At 38.2% G+C, this 23,082-nt stretch overlaps 1 protein-coding gene across 2 annotated transcripts in view; it reads right to left on the bottom strand.

Moving 5' to 3' along the window:
• SPIDR (scaffold protein involved in DNA repair) overlaps positions 1-23,082 on the bottom strand; it is a 197,928-nt gene that overhangs the window by 126,711 nt on the left and 48,135 nt on the right. For both annotated transcript variants that reach the window (XR_016465161.1, XM_031612937.2), the window contains exons 6-7: positions 19,605-19,849; positions 8,877-8,977 (exon numbers count right to left, since the gene is read on the bottom strand). Coding sequence is in view for 1 of the 2 variants with exons in the window: in XM_031612937.2 (XP_031468797.2) it covers positions 8,877-8,977; positions 19,605-19,849 (346 nt within the window). In the remaining variant the exon portion in view is untranslated. The remainder of the gene's footprint in view (positions 1-8,876; positions 8,978-19,604; positions 19,850-23,082) is intronic.

Below are 23,082 nucleotides of genomic sequence, written 5' to 3'. Positions count from 1 at the left end.
AATATCCACTGCTTGGTCACCATAAACATTCAGCAAGCATTGATGATAGACATCATTTTTTCAGCATGGAAGATTTCAGTTCCACACCTTTGCTCCATACAGTCTCCCATGTCAGACACTATTGTGTCAGGCTGCCCCTCTGCTGTCATCTCTCACACAGCAACAAAACATTACAAAACATTGGTGGGAAGGTCCAACCTTTACTGCCATACCACCATCATCTGCCTCTGTTGTCATAGGACAACATGATAGAATAGACACTGCCTTCAGAGCAGTCCTCGTATGTGCTTATAACATGGAGCTCTTTTGATGACAGGTTCACAAAAGCAACCAATAGCAGCTTCTTGGTAGAAGGAAAAAAAGTTATTCAGGACAACAAAGAATGTAGTTATCATCTCTGGATCAGGAAGACCTCGAGTCAGAGATCTGTGCAAGTTAAGAGAATACTTTGGGAGAGATATCATGAAGAATTATTTTTCCTTGGCATTCAGCAAGCTCTTGCCACTGCCAGAAAGAGGATTCTAAGCTAGGTGAATTTTGGGTTTGTCCATTCAGCAAATTTGCTCTCGTGTCTCTAGTTAATTATTTAATTTCAGATGACCTCTGGGACATTGGTCTCTCACTCCAATGTGAAACCTGGACATGAGGTAGCTCAGTTCATCCATGATGTTATTTCAGACATCTGGGAGATGAACAAACCCTGGTAAGTTCCTTTCATTTGCTTTTTATTTCAGTACACAGGGTGATGCTGCCCTTCAGTATACATATACCATGAGAACAAAACATGTTTTAATACAACACATGGCAGATGTTCCACATTACCCTGAATTCCAGAAGGATTAAAAATAAAAGATTCTCTGTTCCTTTGGAGATCGTGGACCTTGAGATGTCAAACATTTTAAAAACTTGAGCATGACTCCACAGTCTGAGTGAAGGCCCACAACAATTTTCATGCCTAACAAAATAGCATCACAGATGCGTATATTTAAGCCACAGAGCCACTCTAACACTGAATGAACACGAAGGATGCACTGGCCATGCCAAAGGCAGCTTCTAGGAACATTAAGAAGAAAGCTAGTCTGTTTTCACTCTTAACAACCAAAGAGAACTCATGAGAGAAGGAAAAAAACTGAAGAGCACAGTCATAATAAATAGAAGTAAAACAAAATTACATTCAGACATTCTGTCTTCAGTGCCCAAAATACAACTCTGAAGTTTGCTTTAATAATTCTGTAACTATCAATGAGATAAAAAAAAGTTATGACCTCATGGGAACCGCATATGTTGTTGCTTTTACTACACACTGATGAGACACTGGACAGACTGCAAGCACAGGGTCCATGGGACTGGTGTGGAAAAATACATCAGATATTGACATCAACAGGACTACGTGCAGTTTCACATTGCTCACATGAATTCTGTAAAACATTACTGTTCAAATGCTCAAAAATAGCTCCTACAGCCCTAAATGGAAAGCCCTCAGAAGAAAAAGGTTCTCTTCATAGTTAGGTGACAGAACCCTGGTAGTGGTCCATACAAGATCAACAGAATGAAGATAAATGCATGGGGAGCACAAACTGGAACGTGTAATACTTCTCAGGTTCTGAGGAGAAAGCAGGGGTGGAGTTCATTTACTGTGTTTTGCATGATTGGAATGTGCTAGCTGGGACACCCAACATGCCTCTGTGCATGTTAGCTCAAGCTTGTCATGGTTCAGAGAGAAAGGAAGAAGATAGAGCTTCCAGTACCAGGCGTTCCTCAGAAGTGATGGAACTTTGTATTGCTTTCACTGCCTGTTATAGAAACCCTCCCCTTTAGAAGACAAGGAGAAGCAGCCTTGTCTCCACAGAAGCAGCAACAATAATAAAGGGGAGGAAAAAAAAAAAAAAAGCAGCACCAGCAAGTTCAAGAAAATCTGTGAAAACCAAAACCAGGCAACATTTACTACTGAATTTCTTGATTTTTCCATTCTTTTGTGAGAATTTACAAATTCTGCAGTGTCCAGGGAAGGATAGAAGGATGTGATGCAACCATCTTCAGTCTGAATACAACGATGACACAAGGTATAAATAATTTTTCATAAAGGTCGAAATAAGAACCAGTGATGAAAACAATGAAATGTAAGCATGAAGAATCAACTCTACTAGCACCTGTTTGTAGACTTTAAGACCTGTTGTTTACTAAAATATTAAGTAGTGTACAACTCTGCTCCTTCGAGCATTCTGATAAAAATCACTCCTATGTGAGCATAAAGAATAGCACAGTGGAAAGCATTATTACTGCAATAGTAAAAAAGTCTCTAGTAATAAAAAGCATGCATATCTACCAGTAAATACACATGTGGACTGTCATAAAACCAGAACAAGAAAGAAAGAGAAAAGAACACGTTGGAAATTCCTCAGCCACAAGTCTTGCAGTGCAAGTCACATGGATGAAAGAAAAACCAAGCAAGCAGGATAAGAGGCAAAAGGAAGAGTCCTTCAATACTTTCCTTTAAAATTAAATTAAATAGCAACACTCATACAAGTAGAGAGTTTCCCCTTCACACGTCTCCCTTCTTCCCCCTGCCAAAAAAGCACCAAAGAACACAACAACAACAAAAAAAAACTCATAAGAAAATACAAGGAACTGGGAGAAGGATAACAATGCCTTAAGCCATGTTAATCATTGAAAATTTGCTAAAAAATATTTTGTGCAAAGGCAGACAGGACAATCCGTATTTCTTCCTACCAGCTAAATTGTCACGATGTACAGTTCTTGATATTAATGATTATCATTAAGATATCTGAAGGACAAATGATTTTAAGAAAGAACTGTTACTTTCACTCAGTTACCAATCACAAAATATATATACGAACTGCAGTTTAGAAGCAGAGTTGTACTGAACCTAACATAACTGATATTTCTAAAAAATGCGTCCAAAAAATTAAGTAACACTTCTAGTTATATGGCAAGTTCTTTAGAAGTATGAACTACAAGAACTATAAGCATTACAATCAGGACAATGTTCTATTAATCCTAGCTGAATAGTTTTAAAAATTTCTAACTGAAAAAAAACCCCAAACAATCTTGTGCAATTCACATTGAGAACAGTCCGCCATATAAGAATGAAAGTTAATTTCTGCATTCAGTTGTTATGGCTTGATCAGATCAGATCCACATCATGGAAGTATGAAGTAAGCAAAGAAAACTCCTTAATGCCTTGTTTAATAATGTGAACTAGCATCAATTCTCATAGTAGTCCCTCAGTTATATTTTGTTTTCAAAGGTATTATTTGATCCTAAGAACGTCTAACTTTTGACTGCCTAGCATAGAACTACACTACCAGTCCTATCACAGAATCATTCTACTTTTAGAGGGACCTTGCTAAAGACAAACCTCCCCCCCATCCCTGAAAGTGTTCAAAGTCAGGTTGGATGAAGCCTGATCTAGTGAGTAACAATCCTGCCCAAAGCAGGGGGTTGGAGTAAATGATCTTTAAGGTGATGATCCAATGCAAATGATCCAACACAAGCCATTCCATGATTCTGAGATATTAGACACCCTCTTGGGACAGCACTTACTATTTGCAGTGGAAAAATAGCCAAGCCTACATTTTCTGGTTCAGACCAAAGTTCTACTTTCATTCCTGTAAGTATAAAATGTCAAATTACAGGCACCAAATGAAAAGAAACATTCTTTTGCTTGGCACCCATTATTGCTCTTTGTTCCGCCTCATGCAAAAGACTGCAGGTGTAGGCATAACAAAGTCAGCAATCCAACATATACCAAGCAGACCCTTGCAATCCAAAAGTCAACGTTTAAAGCCAAGAAACAGCACAAAGATTCCAACATTTTCACAGCCTGTACAAAACCATCTGGTTGCTATTCTGAACCATACACGTTATTCTTTCTGGACTGGTAGCTTCTGAAACCATTCTGAAAGATGTTTCTCAAAAACACACCATGCATGCATATATGATAGATTCTTCCCACATCTATATTCAAAAGAGGCTGCTGAGTTTGGCCCTGCTTTACACATTATACACTCTTTATAAGAACATATATAAGCTAGAGTGATTGTGCATACCATTATTGTTTCTCATAAGAAAACACAAATAATACAGAGAATTCTTGTTTGAAAAAGACATGTTTATACTCGATTTTTCCCTCCCAGTGCTGCAACATGTTCAGGCAAAAAAAAAAACAAAAAAAATACTATATTTGGCTACTTGCCATTTCTTTAATTTATATTAACTCAAGACTAATTAAATTAGCACAAATAAAGAATTAGTAATAACTAGGAAAGCTCAGGCTTTTGTATTTTTAGAAGAATTTTGCATGGTTTAAATTTGCATATAGGAAAGCATATTAAGGACTATCCTTGTTTTCTTTGTCCACAGACAAATTTTTGTGCAAGCCTCATTGCATTCAAGCTGCTAAAATCTCTTCTTCTCCCACACTGTAACTAGTCACTCAAACTGGAAGGTAAGGGAGTGACTCTTCATATCCTCTTCTGTAAGCCTTTCAGCCTCCCTGAAAATGCACCACTATGCACCAAGTCCTATACTCAGCTTCAAGGCTTCACTCTTCTCCCCTCACACATTACACTTGCTTCAGTCACCAGATCACTTCCCATCATAAGGAGAGGCAGAGAGGAAGGTGCAGTTCAGAAAAAAATGCCTACAGTTTGGACTTGGTATCAATTTAGTTTAATTAATGCACTCAGTTATAACCCAGTCACGCTGGTTCATGCTAAATCTTTATCTCAGACCAACAAATACCAGTTATCTCACCAGGTTACAAACTTTACAGAATAATTCATGTCTGCATTTTAAATAAAAAAGTGCTTTGACAGCAACTGCAAGAAGAAAAAATGCAGAGAAAGTTAGCTTTCAGAAGTTACTTTTGAAAAGAATCTGCATGAGTTTGCTTTATGCCTCATTTGTATCTTCTACGGACAGAAGAGTCTTCCAAATATAACTCAGAAGAGCACTACTTTTTCTTCTGCATCATGCAATCCCCATATAACCAGCAGATGTTGACAGGAAAAAGGGTTGGGTTTTATTTTCCTCTCTCAACTGTCCAGATCTCTTTGCCCAAACAGGAAATTTCACAGGGAAGTTGCAGCACAGAACACAGGCGGAAAAAAAAAAAGCTTGCAAATGGTCTAAAAGCCTTTGTATGCAGTAGTCTCCAACCATCAGCTTGACTGATGAGAGACTTACTCTTACGGCGACTGTACACCTTTCAGCCTCCCTTTTGCATCTGGTGAAGAACAGCTAATTCTGGATTTGCGGAGAAGAGCCTGATGCCAATCTGTTAGTTTTAAATCACATAAGCATCCAACTAATGCCATACAGTGCAGGCAAGTTTGTGCGCTCTCTCCTTCCAGACCTCAATGATAGCATTAGGTTGATTACAGAAATGGAATTATCCATCAGGAAGAACACAATTAGTAGTAAATACTTTCCCCCACAATACACACCTCTGCTGTATGATACCTTTGTTTCCATGTTTGCCTGCAGTTTCAGAAAACTACCATCACTTGAGCAACCAATACATGGATAGGCTGCCAAGCATAACACTCCAAAATTGTCTAACAGGAAAAAACACAAATTCTTTTGTCCTGCAGAGTGATTCTGACATAAGTGGGACAGTTTCCCCCACGCGCTTCTGAAAATACAGAAATGCATGTTGCAAAGAGGCACTCTTTTTGGAGGTCTGCCTCATTCCAGTAGCCAAAAGACAGTCAAACCACATTGGATATTTATCAAAGAGGTCACAGGAACAAACAGAAGAATTTTAAAAAATTAAAGCCAGACAAAAGGTTTTTTTGGAGGTAATTTGGACATCAATAAAATAGAAAACCAGCAAAACAAAACAAAAGCAAAACATTCTATAACATGAAATGCTTAAAAAGGGGAGAAGAATGGCCCATACTTCCACAAACAGTTTTCCCGATTACATAAGTGGAAGGAAGACCTCAAACTGATCCCATTTGTAATTGCTCCTCTTTGCCTTAATGATAAACTTCTGTTCTATGTGTCTACGGAATACCCAGAATGACTTGACGGCTCTTACAGTTACTTCAATCTTCCACATTAATCTTCAGATTCCTTTGGTAAATCAATTCAGTTTGTCATTTGACAAGTTTTTCCCTCTGCTTCTGTTGCTGAAACCAGAAGCAGTCCTGGAAACAGCCTGGGTTAGAAATATTACTACGCAAAAGAGAGGGAGATGAATCTAAGAAGAAACTCATGTTAGTAAGAGATCTCTGACATGAATGTAAGAAGATGACAGTGGTATGCTTTTGCTTTACTGATACCTCACGCTTTCAGACTAGAAGCAGTCGGAAGGTTATCTAGTTGCACTACTAAAATTTCAAGACTGACATTTGCCAAACCAAACATCAATTTTATTCTGGTGACATCAAACTGTTTGACTATTCTAAGAACAAAACAATGAAAAGCTAGTTTTTGTCTAGATGGAAAAAATATCCCCAAATATTAACACAGCTATTTTACTGTGAATGTTATTATCTTTGTGTTTTGGAATAAGGATTGGTAATTGGAAACATTGGCAATTGGAAACGAAATTCCTAAATTATGGCATATTCAACACCTTAAGAAATTCAGTTGTAAGTTCTGGCAAATGCTTGCAGAGTAAGTGAAGCAGTAATTTGTCCTAGAGAATTCTAACTTGCCCAAGTTCTTAAGTTTTTTCACCATGATGGCAAAAGGCATATCCCAGAAACGCCTTAAGAGACATTCTCCCAGAATGAAATCACCCCCAAAGATAAACTCTCCAGAATTTTAAAAGTGTACTTTACAGTAGAGCAACATTTCTCCATAGCTTTTTTCCTCATAAAATTCTAACTAATGCTGACTCATTTTCTGAAAGAAAAAAATCTAGCCAAGGCAGATGTTTTGGTTGACAAGTTGGAATCGATGATCTGCAGAGGTCCCTTTCATCCTCTACAATTCTGTGATTCTGCGAATATCTCAGCCTAATAGTTAAAGTCTGGTAGACTAGTGAGTAGCCAAACAAGTTCTTGTAATGACACACGTGATGTTCAGAGAAAAAGAATATTAGTCACTTTGCACTCCCGTTAGCACAGAGAACAGTGATAAGAACTGCTAAGAAGACAAAGCCATTTAGTATCAGTTTTTGTTCCTCATTTCAGAAAAAAAGCAAGGAGACATTCTCATACCACTGGAAGGTCGGAGAAGTAACTTCCTATCCATTAGTAACTCAGGTGGAGGATGAACAGCTTGCAAAAGGCTTGATCAGTCTTCAGTGAGCATGCTTACATCATATTCAACATAGCAGTTCTGAAGAGAGTTGACTGATGACACTTCCTGTTCTCTGATACCGCTTTGTGGAATACAAACCTATTTCAGATAACTAATTTTATAAGTTACAGTCTGAACTTTTCACCAGTGGAAAACCATAATTAAACCACAGCAGTTCCAGCAGGATTTGAGAGTAAACATTATTAAAACTGTTTCATCAATGACTTTCCTTTGTGTAGGTAAAAGAAGTGAATAGTAACTGGAGAATGGAGACTTGATCTCAGAAACCAACAGCTGCAGAAGTTATGGAATCACATCAGACAATCATCCTGTGACCAAAACCAAACCAGACCCACATCCTTACTAAGTGCCTTGAACACACAGGAGGCCTAGACGTGAACAGAAGCTGAGCTTCTGTTTTGACAAGACTAACACTGAAAGGATACATATGCAGTAGCTGCCCTCATTTCTAAGACCCTGTGAAAAGTTTGAGAATGTGCAGTAAAGAGCCATGCAAATCACTTGAAGATTGAAGAAAAAACTCCAGAGTGCCTTAAAGAACTTATTCTGTTTAGTTTATGAAATTTGTGAAGCAGCATGAATTTGCTATGCAAGCGTCAGAGAGGGAAAATGCCACATACTAAAGAGCTCATGAATCCAATGGAGAACTGCTTTATGAAAAACAAAAGATGGGAACTGAAGCCAGACGAACCCAGATTTGGGAACAAACAAACAAAAAATCTGAGTGGAATTAAGGACAACTCTCAAGGCAAATGATAGATTCCCTTATCCGCATGTTTTCAAATTAAGACCAGAGGACTTTCTGAAAAACAAATGGAATATGTGCTCAGAAACAATTAGTGGGCTTAAGACAGCTTGACAGCTTTTGTAGCCTACAGTCACATACAAACTGATAAAAAAGCCTCTTAGACTCTATGAATCTATTATCTCCTACAAAATATTACTGAAAGATGGTGCTATTAGTCACTTAGAACTAATTAGTTTAACTCCTACCCCTTCTTTCTGGGAAGAGTGTCCCTGTAGTTATGTTTCACGCTCATTTCACAGTTGTGTTCATTTGTCTGTTTGCCGTCATCCACAGTTTCAGAAATTACCCATGAAAATGGGTGCCTTCAAAAAATAAAAAATTGTCAAGGAAAGAGGAAGAAGTAGCTATAAAGACAGTATGGGAGGATGGTTGGACTTGATGATCCTGAAGGTTGTTTCCAACTTTGTGATTCTACGATTATAAGAACAAAAAAAATGCACATCCATAAAATAAACCTTGACTTGTCTTACCAACTGCTAGAAACACCATTTTCCCAAGTGTTGGAAAGCGAAGAGTTCTAAAGAATCTAGTAGAGGGAAGATACTTAAAAGAAGATTTCTATCCTTTACATTTAAATGTCTTCATAACAGGGACAATGCAAACTCAAAAGCATCAAGAATACATCAAGCCCAATTCAGGCAACATCAAATTATAAACTTCAGTAGTACATCTATGTAGGCCACGTGCATATATACATATATGTACTTTCACATACATATGTTTATATTTCACATACATATATGTACTTTCACACGCATATGCTGCTTCTTACCTGATGGGATTTTAGCATCTGAAATGCACTGATGTCTCCAAAAGCTAATAGCAGATCTTTCTCTGTTCTGCAGTCGACATAACCTCTCAGCCAGTCCTCCCCTGCAGAGAAGGAAGAAATGCTCAGTTTTGCCAATAATCAGATTTGCCAAGTGAGAAACCATAGGACTAATGGAATATCATAGAATGGTTTGGGTTGGAAGGGAGCTTTAAGATCATCTAGTTCCATCCCCTTGCTATAGACAGAAACACCTCCCACTACACCAGGGTACTCAAAGCCCCATCCAGCCTGGCCTTGAACACCTCCAGGGTGGAGGTGTTTAATTTGGCCCTTAAAGACAGAAACATACAGTAGCATTACATTTTACAGATTAGCTCTCCCAGGTTGTCACTTTCCAGAGGATAACCACGTGTTTCATCAGAAATATAGAATCAGTACACACAATAAGACATTTTCCACTATCTGGGAGTCCATAACTCTCAAGTTTTCAGTTATGTCTCAATCTTTACACAAGGATTGTAAAGAAAGATTCCCAACTTCTCTGCACTTATCGTGACAGCTACTACAGACAGTTTTGAATTTGAAACAAACATCCCAAATGGTTCAGTGTAGCCACTAGTTATAACAGGTTGGGTTTTTTCCTCCTAGATTTGTTTGTCTGTTGGCAAGGAGTGATCACAGAAATATTCTTTTACCCATACTTGACCCTGTGATTCATTTCACAAGCTGGGTCAAGTGTGCAGTTTCAGTGGTCTGAACACTCTCCAAGATGGAATTAATTTGGCATTCCCAAGGTGAGGAGCAGAGGAGTGGCATCTAAACCACACACATTTAAGGTAACACTAAAGCAATTCCTACCCCTCGGATTCCAATCGAAAGTACATCAATTTATCGTCTTAAAAGAAAAAATACTGTCATAGAAGATGTCCTTAGGTTGTTGCAATGAACTTAAGGACAGCATGAGGGTATTTGTGCATTTCTCTCTGGCTTCAAACAAATTATTTTTATTAAAAAAATACATTATTATTTCCTTAACACTAAGTTTCCCCACTACAAGAACAATTTAGTATATTAATAAGGGCTTCCACTAAGCTGTAATGTGTCCTTAGGTAAAACTTGGTTTAGGAATCAAAGAGGGAGCACAAGACCACCTTATTTGTGCATATGAATGGGGTTATTATTTTAGAATGTAGTTCACATAGCTTGGTAAAGCTGATGCTGCAAATGAGAAACTGTGAGGACTCATACCTGTGAAAACCAACAAGGAGCTAAAAAGGCTAAGCACTAAAAATCTCTGGTTAGAAATTACTAACAGCTATTTCACCTGCAGATAAATCAACAGGTTACATAAAAACAAATTATCAGTCTCAGCTGATTTTCTAGTTAACCAACTATCTAATTTGCAAAACCATAACTATCTTAAGACTTAGTAGATAGCAACACCTTAGTAGAAATGGTCACAGAATGGATACTCAAGTTTAAGAGCCATGCTTTATGCAGAATGATTCATGGAAGTTACATGGTTTACATTACTGCAGTCTCTTCTACAGCTGAGGGGATTCTGGGAAGAGGAAAACTCTAATTTACTATCTGCCAGAGGAGCAAAGAATCCCCAAATTCCCAAAATAAAGAACCCTCTCTCAAAAAGCTACAGGACTTGCTGTATCAAGCAATAACACTGACAAAAATATTTAAGAAACCTTGGGCTCCAGAGAACTTATAAAATGCTTAATACCATGAACTGCTTTCAGCAAGAATCATGAAACACAGAGTCAACTAATATACAAAAATGCAATGGATACTTTAGTATGCAGCAGGGTCAAGTCAAGCACAACTCTGTACAGGACAACTTGATCTGCTGCTGTTAACATTTTGCTCAGCCACGTTTACCTCAAACTTGAGTATTCAAGCACTACTGCACTCCGGTAGCTGTGGACAAAAAGCTTCTACAAACACCAGCAACCTGCCCACCCAGTTTTTCTTCTTGCCAGACTGCCATACTTGGATGTAGTTCTTTGTTCAGCTCTGCTGCATGATCTACCCAAGCCATACTAGAACACCATTCACTTCAGCTACTCTTGGAAATACAGCAGCTACGTGCATTTGGAGTTTGCTTGCTTGAGTTTGAGACTGAGCTCTATACAGAGAGTTGACTACAGCAATAAATAGAAGAGCTAGTAGCTGAAAAACATTTCTGGTGGAAGAAAACTGCTCAGTAGAAGCATTCCAAAACTCTATTTCATTCCTTCCACAAACAGCATTCAAATAAATGCATTTTCTTATAATGCTGAAGGCACAAAAACACAGCTCACGGTGTAATTTAGAGCCATACAATCATAGAATCCTTAGAGTTGGAAGGGACCTTCAATAGCCATCCAGTCTGACTCCCCTACAATGAACAGGGACACCACAGCTAGATCAGGTTGCCCCGGGCCTGATCCAGCCTCAACTTGAAAGTCCCCAGGGACTTTCCTCCCCACTTTTCCTGATTAGGGTTGCAGCTGTGCCTAGTCAGTCCCTACTCTTCTGGAAGCCCACTCCTACTTCACCTATGGCAGAAGCACTTTGTAGCATGAAAGAAAGCAAGTTCCTGGTTTTGAGGCACACAGCAGAAATTATATTAAAAAAAAAAGGCAAAAAAACCCCACTGTTTCAGGCCAGATGTGTCTGCCAGGGAAGCTATCTGACACTTCATTACTGATTTGCTAATCATGTCTGTATTAGAACAACAGTTACCACAGGGTCTATGAAGAATAAAGTCATGTCTTTCCCTTGCAGGCCTTCATTCTGATAAAAACAAATTGATATTTATTAATACTCATCCTTCAATTCTAATTCCAAATGCAGTTGAAATAATTTAAACTGCAAACATAATGCATTTTGCATCTGCTTGGTTGCAGGATATAAAATATAAACAAAAAATGCATTTCTGAGATATTCTCAGCTGGTCACTAGAACTGCCTTCCCCCCCCCCACTCCCTTGCCTGTTTCATACTCTGTGAAACTAGGAAAATACAGTTCAAGGACATGCCATGCACAAAAGGAATTTATGTAGCAATTGAGCTGGCTGTTTATGGTTCATTTCTTTTAAAAAGTAGAAATGAAAAAAAAGAAATTTAAATACTGCTCCAAACGCAGGAGAATGAACCCCGCTACACTTAAAGCAAAGAAACTAAAGAAAAAAAAAAAGGTGCTTTCTTTTCCACGGTTTGGTAGTTTTTAAGACAACGACACTTGAGATCTATACATTTCTTCTCATACAATACAGGTGCCCACACTGCTGAAAGTGTTCATGTACACACTGAGATATTATGAACTACACAGACTCACTCTTTGCTGTACAGAGGAAAGGTAACAGAGCTACACGAAGCTCATTGGAAGCAGAGTGTGTGATACTGAGCAGGTGCCAACTCCAGTGTAAAACCAAACTCTTTGCTTAGAGAAGAGCAACACTTCCAATTACTATTTTATTTTAAAAATATCCAGTTCCCTCTTTTACACATATCTAACCCTTATGATACACTTAATTGTCCTAGATGACAAACCCACCATCTGGTGTATATTTATCTCAAATCGGAAAATGTATTTTGATCACTAATTCTAATTTTTGTAATCAAGGAAGCCAATGGTTTGTATTTAAATGACAAAAGCTATAATCTGAGATGCATACCTTACTGACCAGCACTTCAAATTTGACCCCAAAACAATGTTTTATCGTAAGCAAATTTAATGCATTTGGCAGAAAGTTAATGCAAAGGCTGCTCAGTGAAGCCAAACTGCTCAGATAGAATCTCAACCAGTCAAAACCTTTTTATTTTTAATCATGCAACTCTTAACTATTTTATGCTGTTGTTTTTTTCTTAATCCCTTAAGGCAGTCATATTTAACAAGCAGAAATTCATGCACCACTTCCCTATTAAATCTGAGCTTATTGAACTAGTCATTTAAAATACGCACTGCCACTGCTGCCCACGTTGAACAACATCCACACTAAGGGTGGGTTTGATGACCAAAAGAAAGCTCTGTATCTGGGCTAAAAGCTTGGTTCCTTGTGGCTGTTGGTTTGCACAAACAAACAGCAAGATTCAAATGTTTTGTACCATCACACAACAAGGTAACACAGCTGGAACAGACATATTGCTGATCCCCAGCTTCCAACTCCAGTCAGGCTAATAGAAGGGAAAAAAAGAGCATTAATGAGTAGGGTGAGTTTTAAAAAGTCATTTTCAATTTTTTTGGAGTGCTAGAGCTCTTGCTGTGTTCATGTAACGAAGTTTTAATTTAGTAGGGCAATTACTGAAAATAACCTCACAAAATTAGATTAATCTAAACTTACTTTCTTGGATTTCATCCAAATTTAAGAGCTGTGAACACATAAGCATCTCTTTGATTAAGTTATCTCCTCATACGCATTACTCCACATATTTCAAAACACTAAGGATTACACAAATACATGTATCCATCTCAGGACTGGGCATTTGGCCTCGTTTTTTCTTTTCAAAGCAATGACAGATCTCTACCCACACTTCCAAGTTAACTAGTTAAATAACTTCTGCAACATTCAGCTGTCCACTTCCACTTTATAGGGTGCATGTTGGCATTTGTCAGCACTGTAAAGCCTTCAGATGTTTTCAGGTTGCATAATAGTAAGCAACACTGAATACTGACAGTTGCTACTACATGCTCCTTCAGCATGAAAAATTACATGGGTAGGTATGAAAGATGCGATCAAAGTCCCCTCTAAGGAGGCCCACCTCCTCTCCAATGAAGGAGAGGAGCTGCTGACTTAGTGAAGTAACAAAGAATCTGAAAGCAATTTTACGTGTACAGTCAGCCCTATTCAGGTTTCCACCTTGGGATGAATCATAGTAACATAATGATCGTTGGGGTAAATCTGCTTGTTTAATTAATGCAATTTTTCTAGAATCCTTTTCCTTTCTTTAGAACAAGCGGACACCACCAGAGTATCATAGGACAGTTTGGGTTGGAAGGAACCTTTAAGATCATTTAGTTCCAATCCCCTTGCTATGGGCAGGGACACCTCTCACTACATCAGGTTGCTCAAAGCCCCATCCAGCCTGGCCTTGAATGCCTCCAGAGTAGGAGCATCCACAGCCTCTCTGGGAACTCTGTTCCAATGTCTCACCACCCTTACAGTAAAGAATTCTTTTCTAATATCTAGTCCAAATCTACCCTCTTCCTGTTAAAGCCATTCCCTTCATACTGTCACTACATGCTTTTAAATGAAAAGTCCCTCTACTCAGCTCTTGTGAGGCCCCATCTGGAGTACTGTGACCAGGCATGGGGCCCCCAGTACAGAAAGGACATGGAGCTCATGTCCTCATTCCACTTTCAACAATTCAACTTTTTCATGTAATATTTTTGCATCATGCCACAGTTACTCCTGCAGGTCAGAAATGGTTCTTTGTAATCGAGGCCAGAGCTTCATCATCCTTGTGTAGTAAGATTTTGTTTACAAGTCCTTGTAGCCTCGAACAATACAGAGGAAGAGAACTAAGAGGGATGACAGCCGCAATAGTCAAGAACAGTGCAAGCAAGCACTTTTTAGATTTCACAAATTCCCCAGCAAAAATATCTAAGTATAACTTTATAGGCAGTTGATTTTCCCACATCTTTACTCAGGCTAGTTATCTCTCAGAGTATATATGAAAGAATTTAGGAACATCTTTTGAAACACGCAGAGTTTGAGGCCTGCTTTTTTTCTAACTTTTAAAGCATTGATTACCCTTCTTTCCAGTTTCTGATAAAGTTCAGTGCAGCCCTCTGGCCCTTCAGGCTATCTAATAGAAAAAAAATATTCAGATTTCCCTGCCTCTTCTACAGCACTCACCAGAATTAAGATGATTTAATATGAAAAGACTTCATTCACAGAAATAAGTAATCCCTTTTTGGGAGGTATTAATAAATAAATTAATCAAGTGCCAGACACACACACATCATTTCTCACAGAACAGAGTGACACAAATTTAAGAGGAAAACGGTGCAGGAACCAGTTTTGATAGGAACAGCCTTGCCCCACTAGATAAAGGAACAGCTCTCTTCACAGTTCTGAAGGTTTTGGTTCCCTGAGCACAGCTCTTACACAAAAAAGCAAATTTTAAAATTAAACAAATCGAACCCATCAAAGTGACTCCTGTTCAGTAGAGAACAACTACATCTTGCTTCAACCATTTCAAACAGTAAGATGTACTGCATATGAAATTTGGAAAATTTGTCACACTAAGGAAAAAAATTATTTATTCATTTATTTATTGAAAGACTTCTCTCCTTTTAACAACAGTCTTCTGGCCCATTTAAACTATCTGTTTGTTGGGTTTTTTGTTCATTTTTTTGGTAAGAAAAGACATTTTAGCGTTCAGTAAGTGACTAATAGACTGCCCATGTGTATTTTCAGTGATTACAAATGGCATCTGTAGTGCAGATGTGATATTCTTCAGTTATATTCTCCTCATTTAAGAAGAAATTCACTAACAAGTACAATTCCATTCAACAGTAAGGACTTCAGCCTAAGATCACTAGGATTAAAAGAGCTAGTTTGTGGTTGTTATACTCTCGTGCTACTTATGGATGCATCTGAGAAAAACAGATCCAATTTTAAGGCTTGCTTCATTTGTGCCAACTCCGTCCTCTCTTGGCACTTTACTTTCAGGACTTCAGTTGGCTTCATGTGACCATTTTATTGCATGTAGAACCAGGACATTCTGTAATTGTCTCCTTTTCTGATAATGAGAAGGTAAATATAGCAGATCAAATCAGTTGGTGATCTACTGGTTCATATAAGAGAATTAAATTGTGTTTTCCTAAGATTTTTATTTCACTATTAAGCTAAAAAGTTGCATACAAAATTAACAAGAAAATCAATGCCACTGAGAACAAGCATCTATCCTTGATCCAAACCTAGAGCAGTTACTTCTACATGACTAAAAGCAGTTGCAACATGACAGATTTTGAAGTAGAGTTGATATTATATAATGTAAGATATCCATTTCCTGCATTGAAAGCCAGACTGTTTTGGCTGATGGAAATAAAATTCTGTTTGAAAAAATAAACAATTCATAAAACCTCCCAGAGGTCTTCCTGTAGACAGGAAACACTGAGTGAATGCATTCTGAATTTTCTTGTTTACAGATACTGAGTAAATGCAGTGACTGGTTTATCCTGTGTAACAAATGTTGAGACTTCCAACATACTCTTAATTTCTCCCTTTGTTAACGAGGGATACTTGAGTGACTTGGAATTAGCACAGTTTATACATTTTGCCTTGTAACATGAATTATAATCTGAAAAGAGCTTTCTGAAAACTAGTATTTGCAGGACATACTCCCTTCTCCCTTAGCTTTGCAAATCACTTGCAGGAGATTTTTATTCGCTGCCATTCTACCATAATGTTCATTGCTGTCAGCATGCAGCTTATACAGAAGCAAGGGTAGTCTATACCTCGCTGAGAAATCAAAACTTTGTGGTAGAGAAAAGGGCAAGAACATCTAAAACCAATACCTCTTGACCTAATCACCAAGCCAACTTATCTCTGTACCAGATGCCACTACTAGTACTTCCTTATCAGCTATCTTAATAGCTTGTCAGTGCAGTACAGTGGTATTTATATCTCAGAACATCTTGGAAAATGATACTACTTCCACTCACTCTGATCCCATTTTTATTTAAATTAAATCAAAGTGGCTACTCAAGATGGCACATAAAGCCAGTGTTTAAGGTGAGGATGTCCTGGATTTACAGTTTTATGGTGGTAAACGAAAGATTTCATTTTGCTACCAGCATAGCAGATCTGACTGGCACCTCCTACAGTAGTGCCCCACAGGGAACTCAAGAACCTGACTCATGCCTCCAACACATCTGAAGAACAAAGCAATACTGACTACCATCTATATGCTGCAGTTCACTGTAGAAAGAAAAACAATCTCCATCTAAACAATCCTGAAAACAAGAACTAACAATACAGGGGATATACGAAGAGATGCTTATATTTGGCAAAAAAAGAGCACAGAATAGATCAATTAAGTGAGGGAAGAACTGCTAATATGATTCCTTTCTCTTTTGAAGATTGTAATTGCATTCCAAATCCCATAGAGCTATTAAGTGAGAACAATTGCATCGTGCCCCTTCAGATTTCACTCATCACATCACATCACAGCACTGTATATGTCCCACATTCCTTTGGAGACAGGTGGACTTCTCATTTTCTTTTCATTCTAAGGTGCTGACTTTACACTCAAATTTCTAACGCTAGCATTATTAGATTTTAATTATCCATAATCAGCTCATTTCTGAAGATTTATGTTATGTATACGAAACTTCAATTTTTGTAGAGAATCACAATTGTATCCTAAATAGGATGAAACAAAAAATACTTTTTCATTCAGCAACAAGAGTGTTCCAGCCAGAGAGGCTGAGTAGAAAAATGCAACCATTGAGGTAACTGGAACACAGCTGCAATTAAATAATGTAGATAACATGAAAACAGACAGCAGAATGCATAAAGAATATCACAAGAGATTATTACACTCAGTATATGATTTTTCACAAAAAAATAAGCTAAGTTTTTTTGAAAATATGCTCTAATTTTTGAAGGTCATCACAAGCTCAGTCACATTACAATTAGTAAAAAATATATAATTTTTTTTTTATTTTCTAAAAAGTGGAAATAATAACATAGGCAGCTTATTCATATCAGCATTTTTCCATCAAGTACATATAACAAAACAATCTGGTTTTGGATTAGAATCTCTCACACAGAGAACTGCAACAGGTTGTCCAAAGAGAGGGTGGGTGTCCCATCCCTGGAGCCATGCAAAGTCAGGCTGGACGGGGCTCTGAGCAACCTGATGTAGCTGTAGGTGTCCCTGTTCATTGCAGAGGAGTTGGAACAGATAACCTTTAAAGGTCCCTTCCAACTCAAACAATTCTATGAATTTGCATAGTTAGACCAAGGCTGTATCACCTCTGCTATCTCCTCTTAACCCACACTTTTCTAAGCGCCAGTCTGGAAAAAGAGATCTTGGTTAAGCTCTTTTCCACCCACTGTAGAATTTCAAATGGTCCAAGTGGGAACTTACGGAAGAGATCCTGTCAGCAAGCATTCTCTTGCTTACTCTTTTTTGCTGTGATCTCAATCTGCAGCAGAGGCGGGAAGGAAGGAGAAAGAACAAGCTAAAAAATGCTGTGTAGCTTTTAGCTATATAACCAGAAAGAAAAGATTATCACTCAATTGATCATGCAGCTGATCAACCCTCTTCAATCTGGACTTCAATCCACAGCACTGAAAACCTAAGCCTTCCACTCAGTGCCAGCATACAACAAAAACAAAAAATCCACCCTGCAAATTTTGTTCCTTCATTCATTCTGGCCAATTTGCATTCCGTATTGAAAATTTACAAATGAACAAATGCATATTCCACTGGACACCCATTTCAGACTACTTATGCTATAAAAATGCATTTTTGCACTAAGCGATACGTGATCATCAGAATCATCAAATTAAACTGACAGGTGCAGGCTGAAGCCATGTTTAAGCTATGTCACCACTAACTGTGGGGTTTTATTGCAACACTCAAAGCTTTTTATAGCTTCAGAAAACTACAGGACAAATCCACGGAGGATAACAAAACACTCATACAGATCCTGAGTAGTAAACTGCCAAAGCTCAAAGTACATCTGAGTAAAATACCACCATGCAATTTGCCCTGTTATTACTACCTTCACGTAGACTTGCTGTTGGCCACCAGTAGCATTTTTGGTACAGCTTTGGTCTGACCTATATGAGTTCTGTCTTCATGCTTTTAAAGTAGTAAGAAGTAAAGCTTAATTGCACAAGCAAAGCACTGCAAGTACAGAGATCCTCAAGTTGTTACAGCTTCAAATCTGTTCCCTTGGTTGGCATTTCTGAGTAGTTGAGAAAATTTTAAAAGATAAATAAAATACGGCTATTTAACAGAAGCAAGGATTCTCTAAGTGCCTTATTTTCTGATCGATTACTGTATAAAATCAGCAAGAAAGAACCATATTGGTAAGGATGCAATTGCTATCTACAGCAGCACTGCTCATAATTTTCCTTCCCATAATTTAAGCCATGCTCACACAGATACCACATGAAACAACTTTTGTGAATTTGAAATAAGAACTGACTATTTGAACTGTCAACTAGTTGAACTGACAGCTAGCATTGCAGTTAGCTAGGGACGTAATGGATCGTGTACATCAGACCTCTACAGCTCAGGTGGGTTTTGTTCAGCACTTTTCAAGACATTTAATTTAGTCACAAAGATTTATATTTCAGACAAACAAACACATCCCACTTTTGCTCAAATATCACTCCATCCTGCGTTATTCAGCCACCTTTCATGTGCTATTTTGGAGAATTTTACCCTGACAAATCCAGAAAGGAACAAAAAAATCTTTTGCGGCCTATCTGAAGAGGCACAAAGCAATGAAATGATCACAAGTTAATAAAAAAAAAAGTATGCATACTCATATTTGTGAGCTAATTTAAGGCATTTCTGAGATAACAAAAATTGTATCAAATTGTATATTAGAATTCAAGATTGAAAGGTTTGACTATAGTTTTGTTTTTGCTATTTGTCAAATACCTTTCAAGCGTTTGTCCTTGAAATGCATTCCTACTCTTCTTTTACTTAACCTCATTTTTTTATTTACAATTTAAAAAGCACTTAAGAAGAACAGTATCTTTACCTCAGTAATTTCCTCTTTTTAGCAGAATCTTCCGGGGTTTTTGAGGCCTTGCCTGACTGTTTCTTAGGTGTTTGCAGAAGGGCCTGTGCAGACTTGAGCCAATCACTGGCAGGTCTTGCTGCAACTTCTCCCACACTCGATGGAAAACTCGACTGCAATTTCTTAATGAATCCGGGATCAGTGGCCTGCGTGTCCACTTCTTCCACATAGTCATTGTCAGATGAATATTCAGAAATTTCTGCCAACTAATGAAATAAAATAAGGAAGTATTTAAACAGAATGCTAGTGAAATAAACTAAATTACATGAAATATCTGGTTTACTTTCAGCTACAGATTTATGTAGACAGTTATGTTCCCTAGCAATCAGTAAATTAAATTACAATTCATTGATTCATATAATTTGAACAACTGTAAACGCATATTTTTTTCTAAGTCAGCATGAACTGCTGAATGCAAAGATCATCTGTTGAAAGAAAACTGAGATGAGTAACATCTGTTCTAAAATAACCAGATCTGGAGAACTCATCAAAAAGCTAAGTCAATGTTCATCTCCATTAGAAGTTTACAAACAAGTGTCAGGATTAAAGCAAACTCAGGAAAATAGAGCCTAATGATGAATGGCAAGAGAGCTGAAAGGCAACAGCAAAGTTAGATCTGCATTCAGGTAAGTAGAAAGCTTTCTGCCCTACACTGAGCTGTGAAAAAAACAAACAAAAACAAGCATATGTCTCTGCATGAGACAGAAACTGTAGCTGGCAAGTAGTATTTAACATTTTGTTGAAACAAGAATTTGACCTCTACAGCTAGCCTTCATGGATGTCTAGCGGGCCTGTGACTTGCAGGGAAGGTATCAGAGATGTTGCATCCAGACCCAGATGCTATCAGGCCACATCCACAGAGCACTTTGGAGGACCCCTGGTCAGCAGACACAGCCACCAGCAAGCAGACAGTGGAGCTGAAGTTCCTAAAAACCTTGCTGGCGCTCCTCTCACAGAAATTCACAGGACACACTGAACCAAGAAAGGAAGCGTGAGAAGGTCCCAAAACAAATCTGGAACAGGAGATGAAAGGCTTAGGAGAGTGCTGACAGGAAAAAAAATATCACCTGCTTTGGCTCAGTTTGCCTCACTCTCCTGCAGGGCTCCTGCACAGACAGGGCAGGGCAGCAGGTTTGGCTGCCAGGGCTAAGCCAGGCAGGGTTCAGTTGTTATGTAAGTTATTATCTCTTGACCCAGTATTTCTTAAAACATCGAGTACTAAGGAACAAGCAAAATACTTGGAAATACAAAGAAAAATAAACATGTGGCAAATAGTCAGTGAAGTGCACAGCCATTCATCCTTCCAGAGCAGTACAAAAATGCTGTACAACTGCTCACTTCTAAATAAGAACAGACACAATTCATTCAAGTCATATTCTAATGAACTGATTTGTTTACTGAAAGACACTTAAATGGCATTAGACTGCCTGCAAAACTACACTAAAGCAGAGCTACAAACTACGTTTATAATATATGCTCTTGTCTCATTCTTCCATTGCTGTAAGTTGGTTAACAACAACAAAGCAGCACAATGCTAGAGGAGTGAAGGCAGAGCAGCTCCAGCACAGGGGCACAGCACTGCCCCAACTCCAGCAGCCTTCCACAAAGCCCTTCTGTGGGGCAAGCAACTTCAGCAGCTCATCCTCCATCCTGGAAAAGCCAAAACCCAGCTGATTACTGCAAAGCGTTAGGTTCATATTATCAACAGGGAAACTGGAAAAGAAACTAAGATTAACGCGGTCCAGATAATGCTGTTCCCATCACAGAATAAAATGAACCTGTTTAACAGCTCTCCACACAGCTTGTAAGACAAATGGCTGAGATAAAGACTCTAAAGATAAAAGGTGAAAGGGAGGGAAATCACTGCATTCGCTAAAACTGCATGTTATTAATTAGCATCATCATCTGAAGGCAACATTTCTCAAGTGCAGACAACAAAACCCCAAATACAGCTACTGCCAGATCTCTAATATGTTCTTCATGTAAACGATGAGACACTGTGTTCATGTTCTAAGAGCTGACCTAAGTACTCTGGATACTGGACGGACCTTTTAAAGTGATCCAGAGAAGAACCGCTAAAAGAATGTAATTCATATCAGTCCGTGATTTTGCTGTTTTAAACAACACAGTCAACACTCGTCCCTTGGCAACAACATCTCTCTGCAAACAAACTCCTTCCACATTGGAAAAGAGCCAAAAATAAAAAGTTTCAAGCAGTACAAAAGCAGTGAGCAAGTGCTTCGTTCTTAAAACACTTCGATGCTTTAGGAGTGTTTTAGTTTTACACAAATTGCTATGATACCTGGCGTGCCCGAAGGATGCAAGCTTCAAGTTCTCCCTGCACGTAAAATGCAAATCAGGAAAGCCCTTGGGATGTAATTGAAGTCAAGCACATTACAATCCCACAGACTGTTGTAAGAGTTGAGAAGCTTTCTTAAGGCTTGTCTAATAAATCATTTCATACTTCTTCTATTATTTATTACTGTATACTTGTTTAGACTTAACTTCCCCAAGGAAACCACACTTTGAAGTTTTTGTTTTGGGGTTCTTTGCTTACTAGTGTTTTTCTGTTTTGTGTTTGTGTTGTTTTAAATTAGTCTGTTAGCATTAAAAAAAAAAGTCTTTAAAAATGGAGAAGAAAAACAGGGAAGAAAAGCTTTCGAATGCTGAACATCATTCAGTCACCATCAGAAATACATCGTGAAGAAGAAAACGTGCTCAGAACTTACATGATTTTTATGCATGCAGATAAAACCCAGCATGTCTACCAGCATTATGGCAGTGGCCAGTTGACAAAAAGAAAATCATCTGAATTCTTAGGTTCGCTTTAAAACGATCACTGAATATAAATGATATACGATTCAGTAGATAAGTATCCTAAATACAAATTTTCACAAGATTTTTGTTTAGCAGGTTGTTTGGTTTGCTTCAAAATAAGATCATCCCCAGTTGCATCACTATGAGTTTCTGGAGAGCGTCACTGCTAAGCACAAAGAAGTGTCATATTAAAAGTAGCAGATTTTCCTACATTGCTTGTTACTTTGAAATATAGCCCCTTCTCCCTTATTTTTTAAGTTAGTGGCAAAAGGCACTCTGCTCACATTACCCAGACACTCAGTTTCTCCTCACCAAGCCCAATCAGCCATCTCCACTCTGACATTTTCCACAACTGGCTCCCATACATCTTCATCACTCCAAATATTCCATTGTAGACTATCCACTAAGATTTCCTTTCATTTCCAGTGATGACCTTGCTGCAACACCCTCGTTTATGTTATGCTAACCACTTTTTCATTTCCCAGAGTTGGTTCCAAAAAAAAAAAGCAGGAGCTGACCTCACACTCCGTCACTAAGACAACAAACATGGCTCATTTTCGTTCACTCTTAGAATAAATTGATTTCCTCTCTGAATGTTTTCATTTGAAATGGTTTAAATGCT

The sequence above is a fragment of the Phasianus colchicus genome, chromosome 3 (assembly GCF_987193195.1).
Source record: "Phasianus colchicus chromosome 3, bPhaCol1.hap1.1, whole genome shotgun sequence".
Taxonomy (NCBI): Eukaryota; Metazoa; Chordata; class Aves; order Galliformes; family Phasianidae; genus Phasianus; species Phasianus colchicus.
The sequence above is the reverse complement of the archived record's forward strand: the minus strand, read 5'-3'. Positions and strand labels throughout refer to the sequence as shown.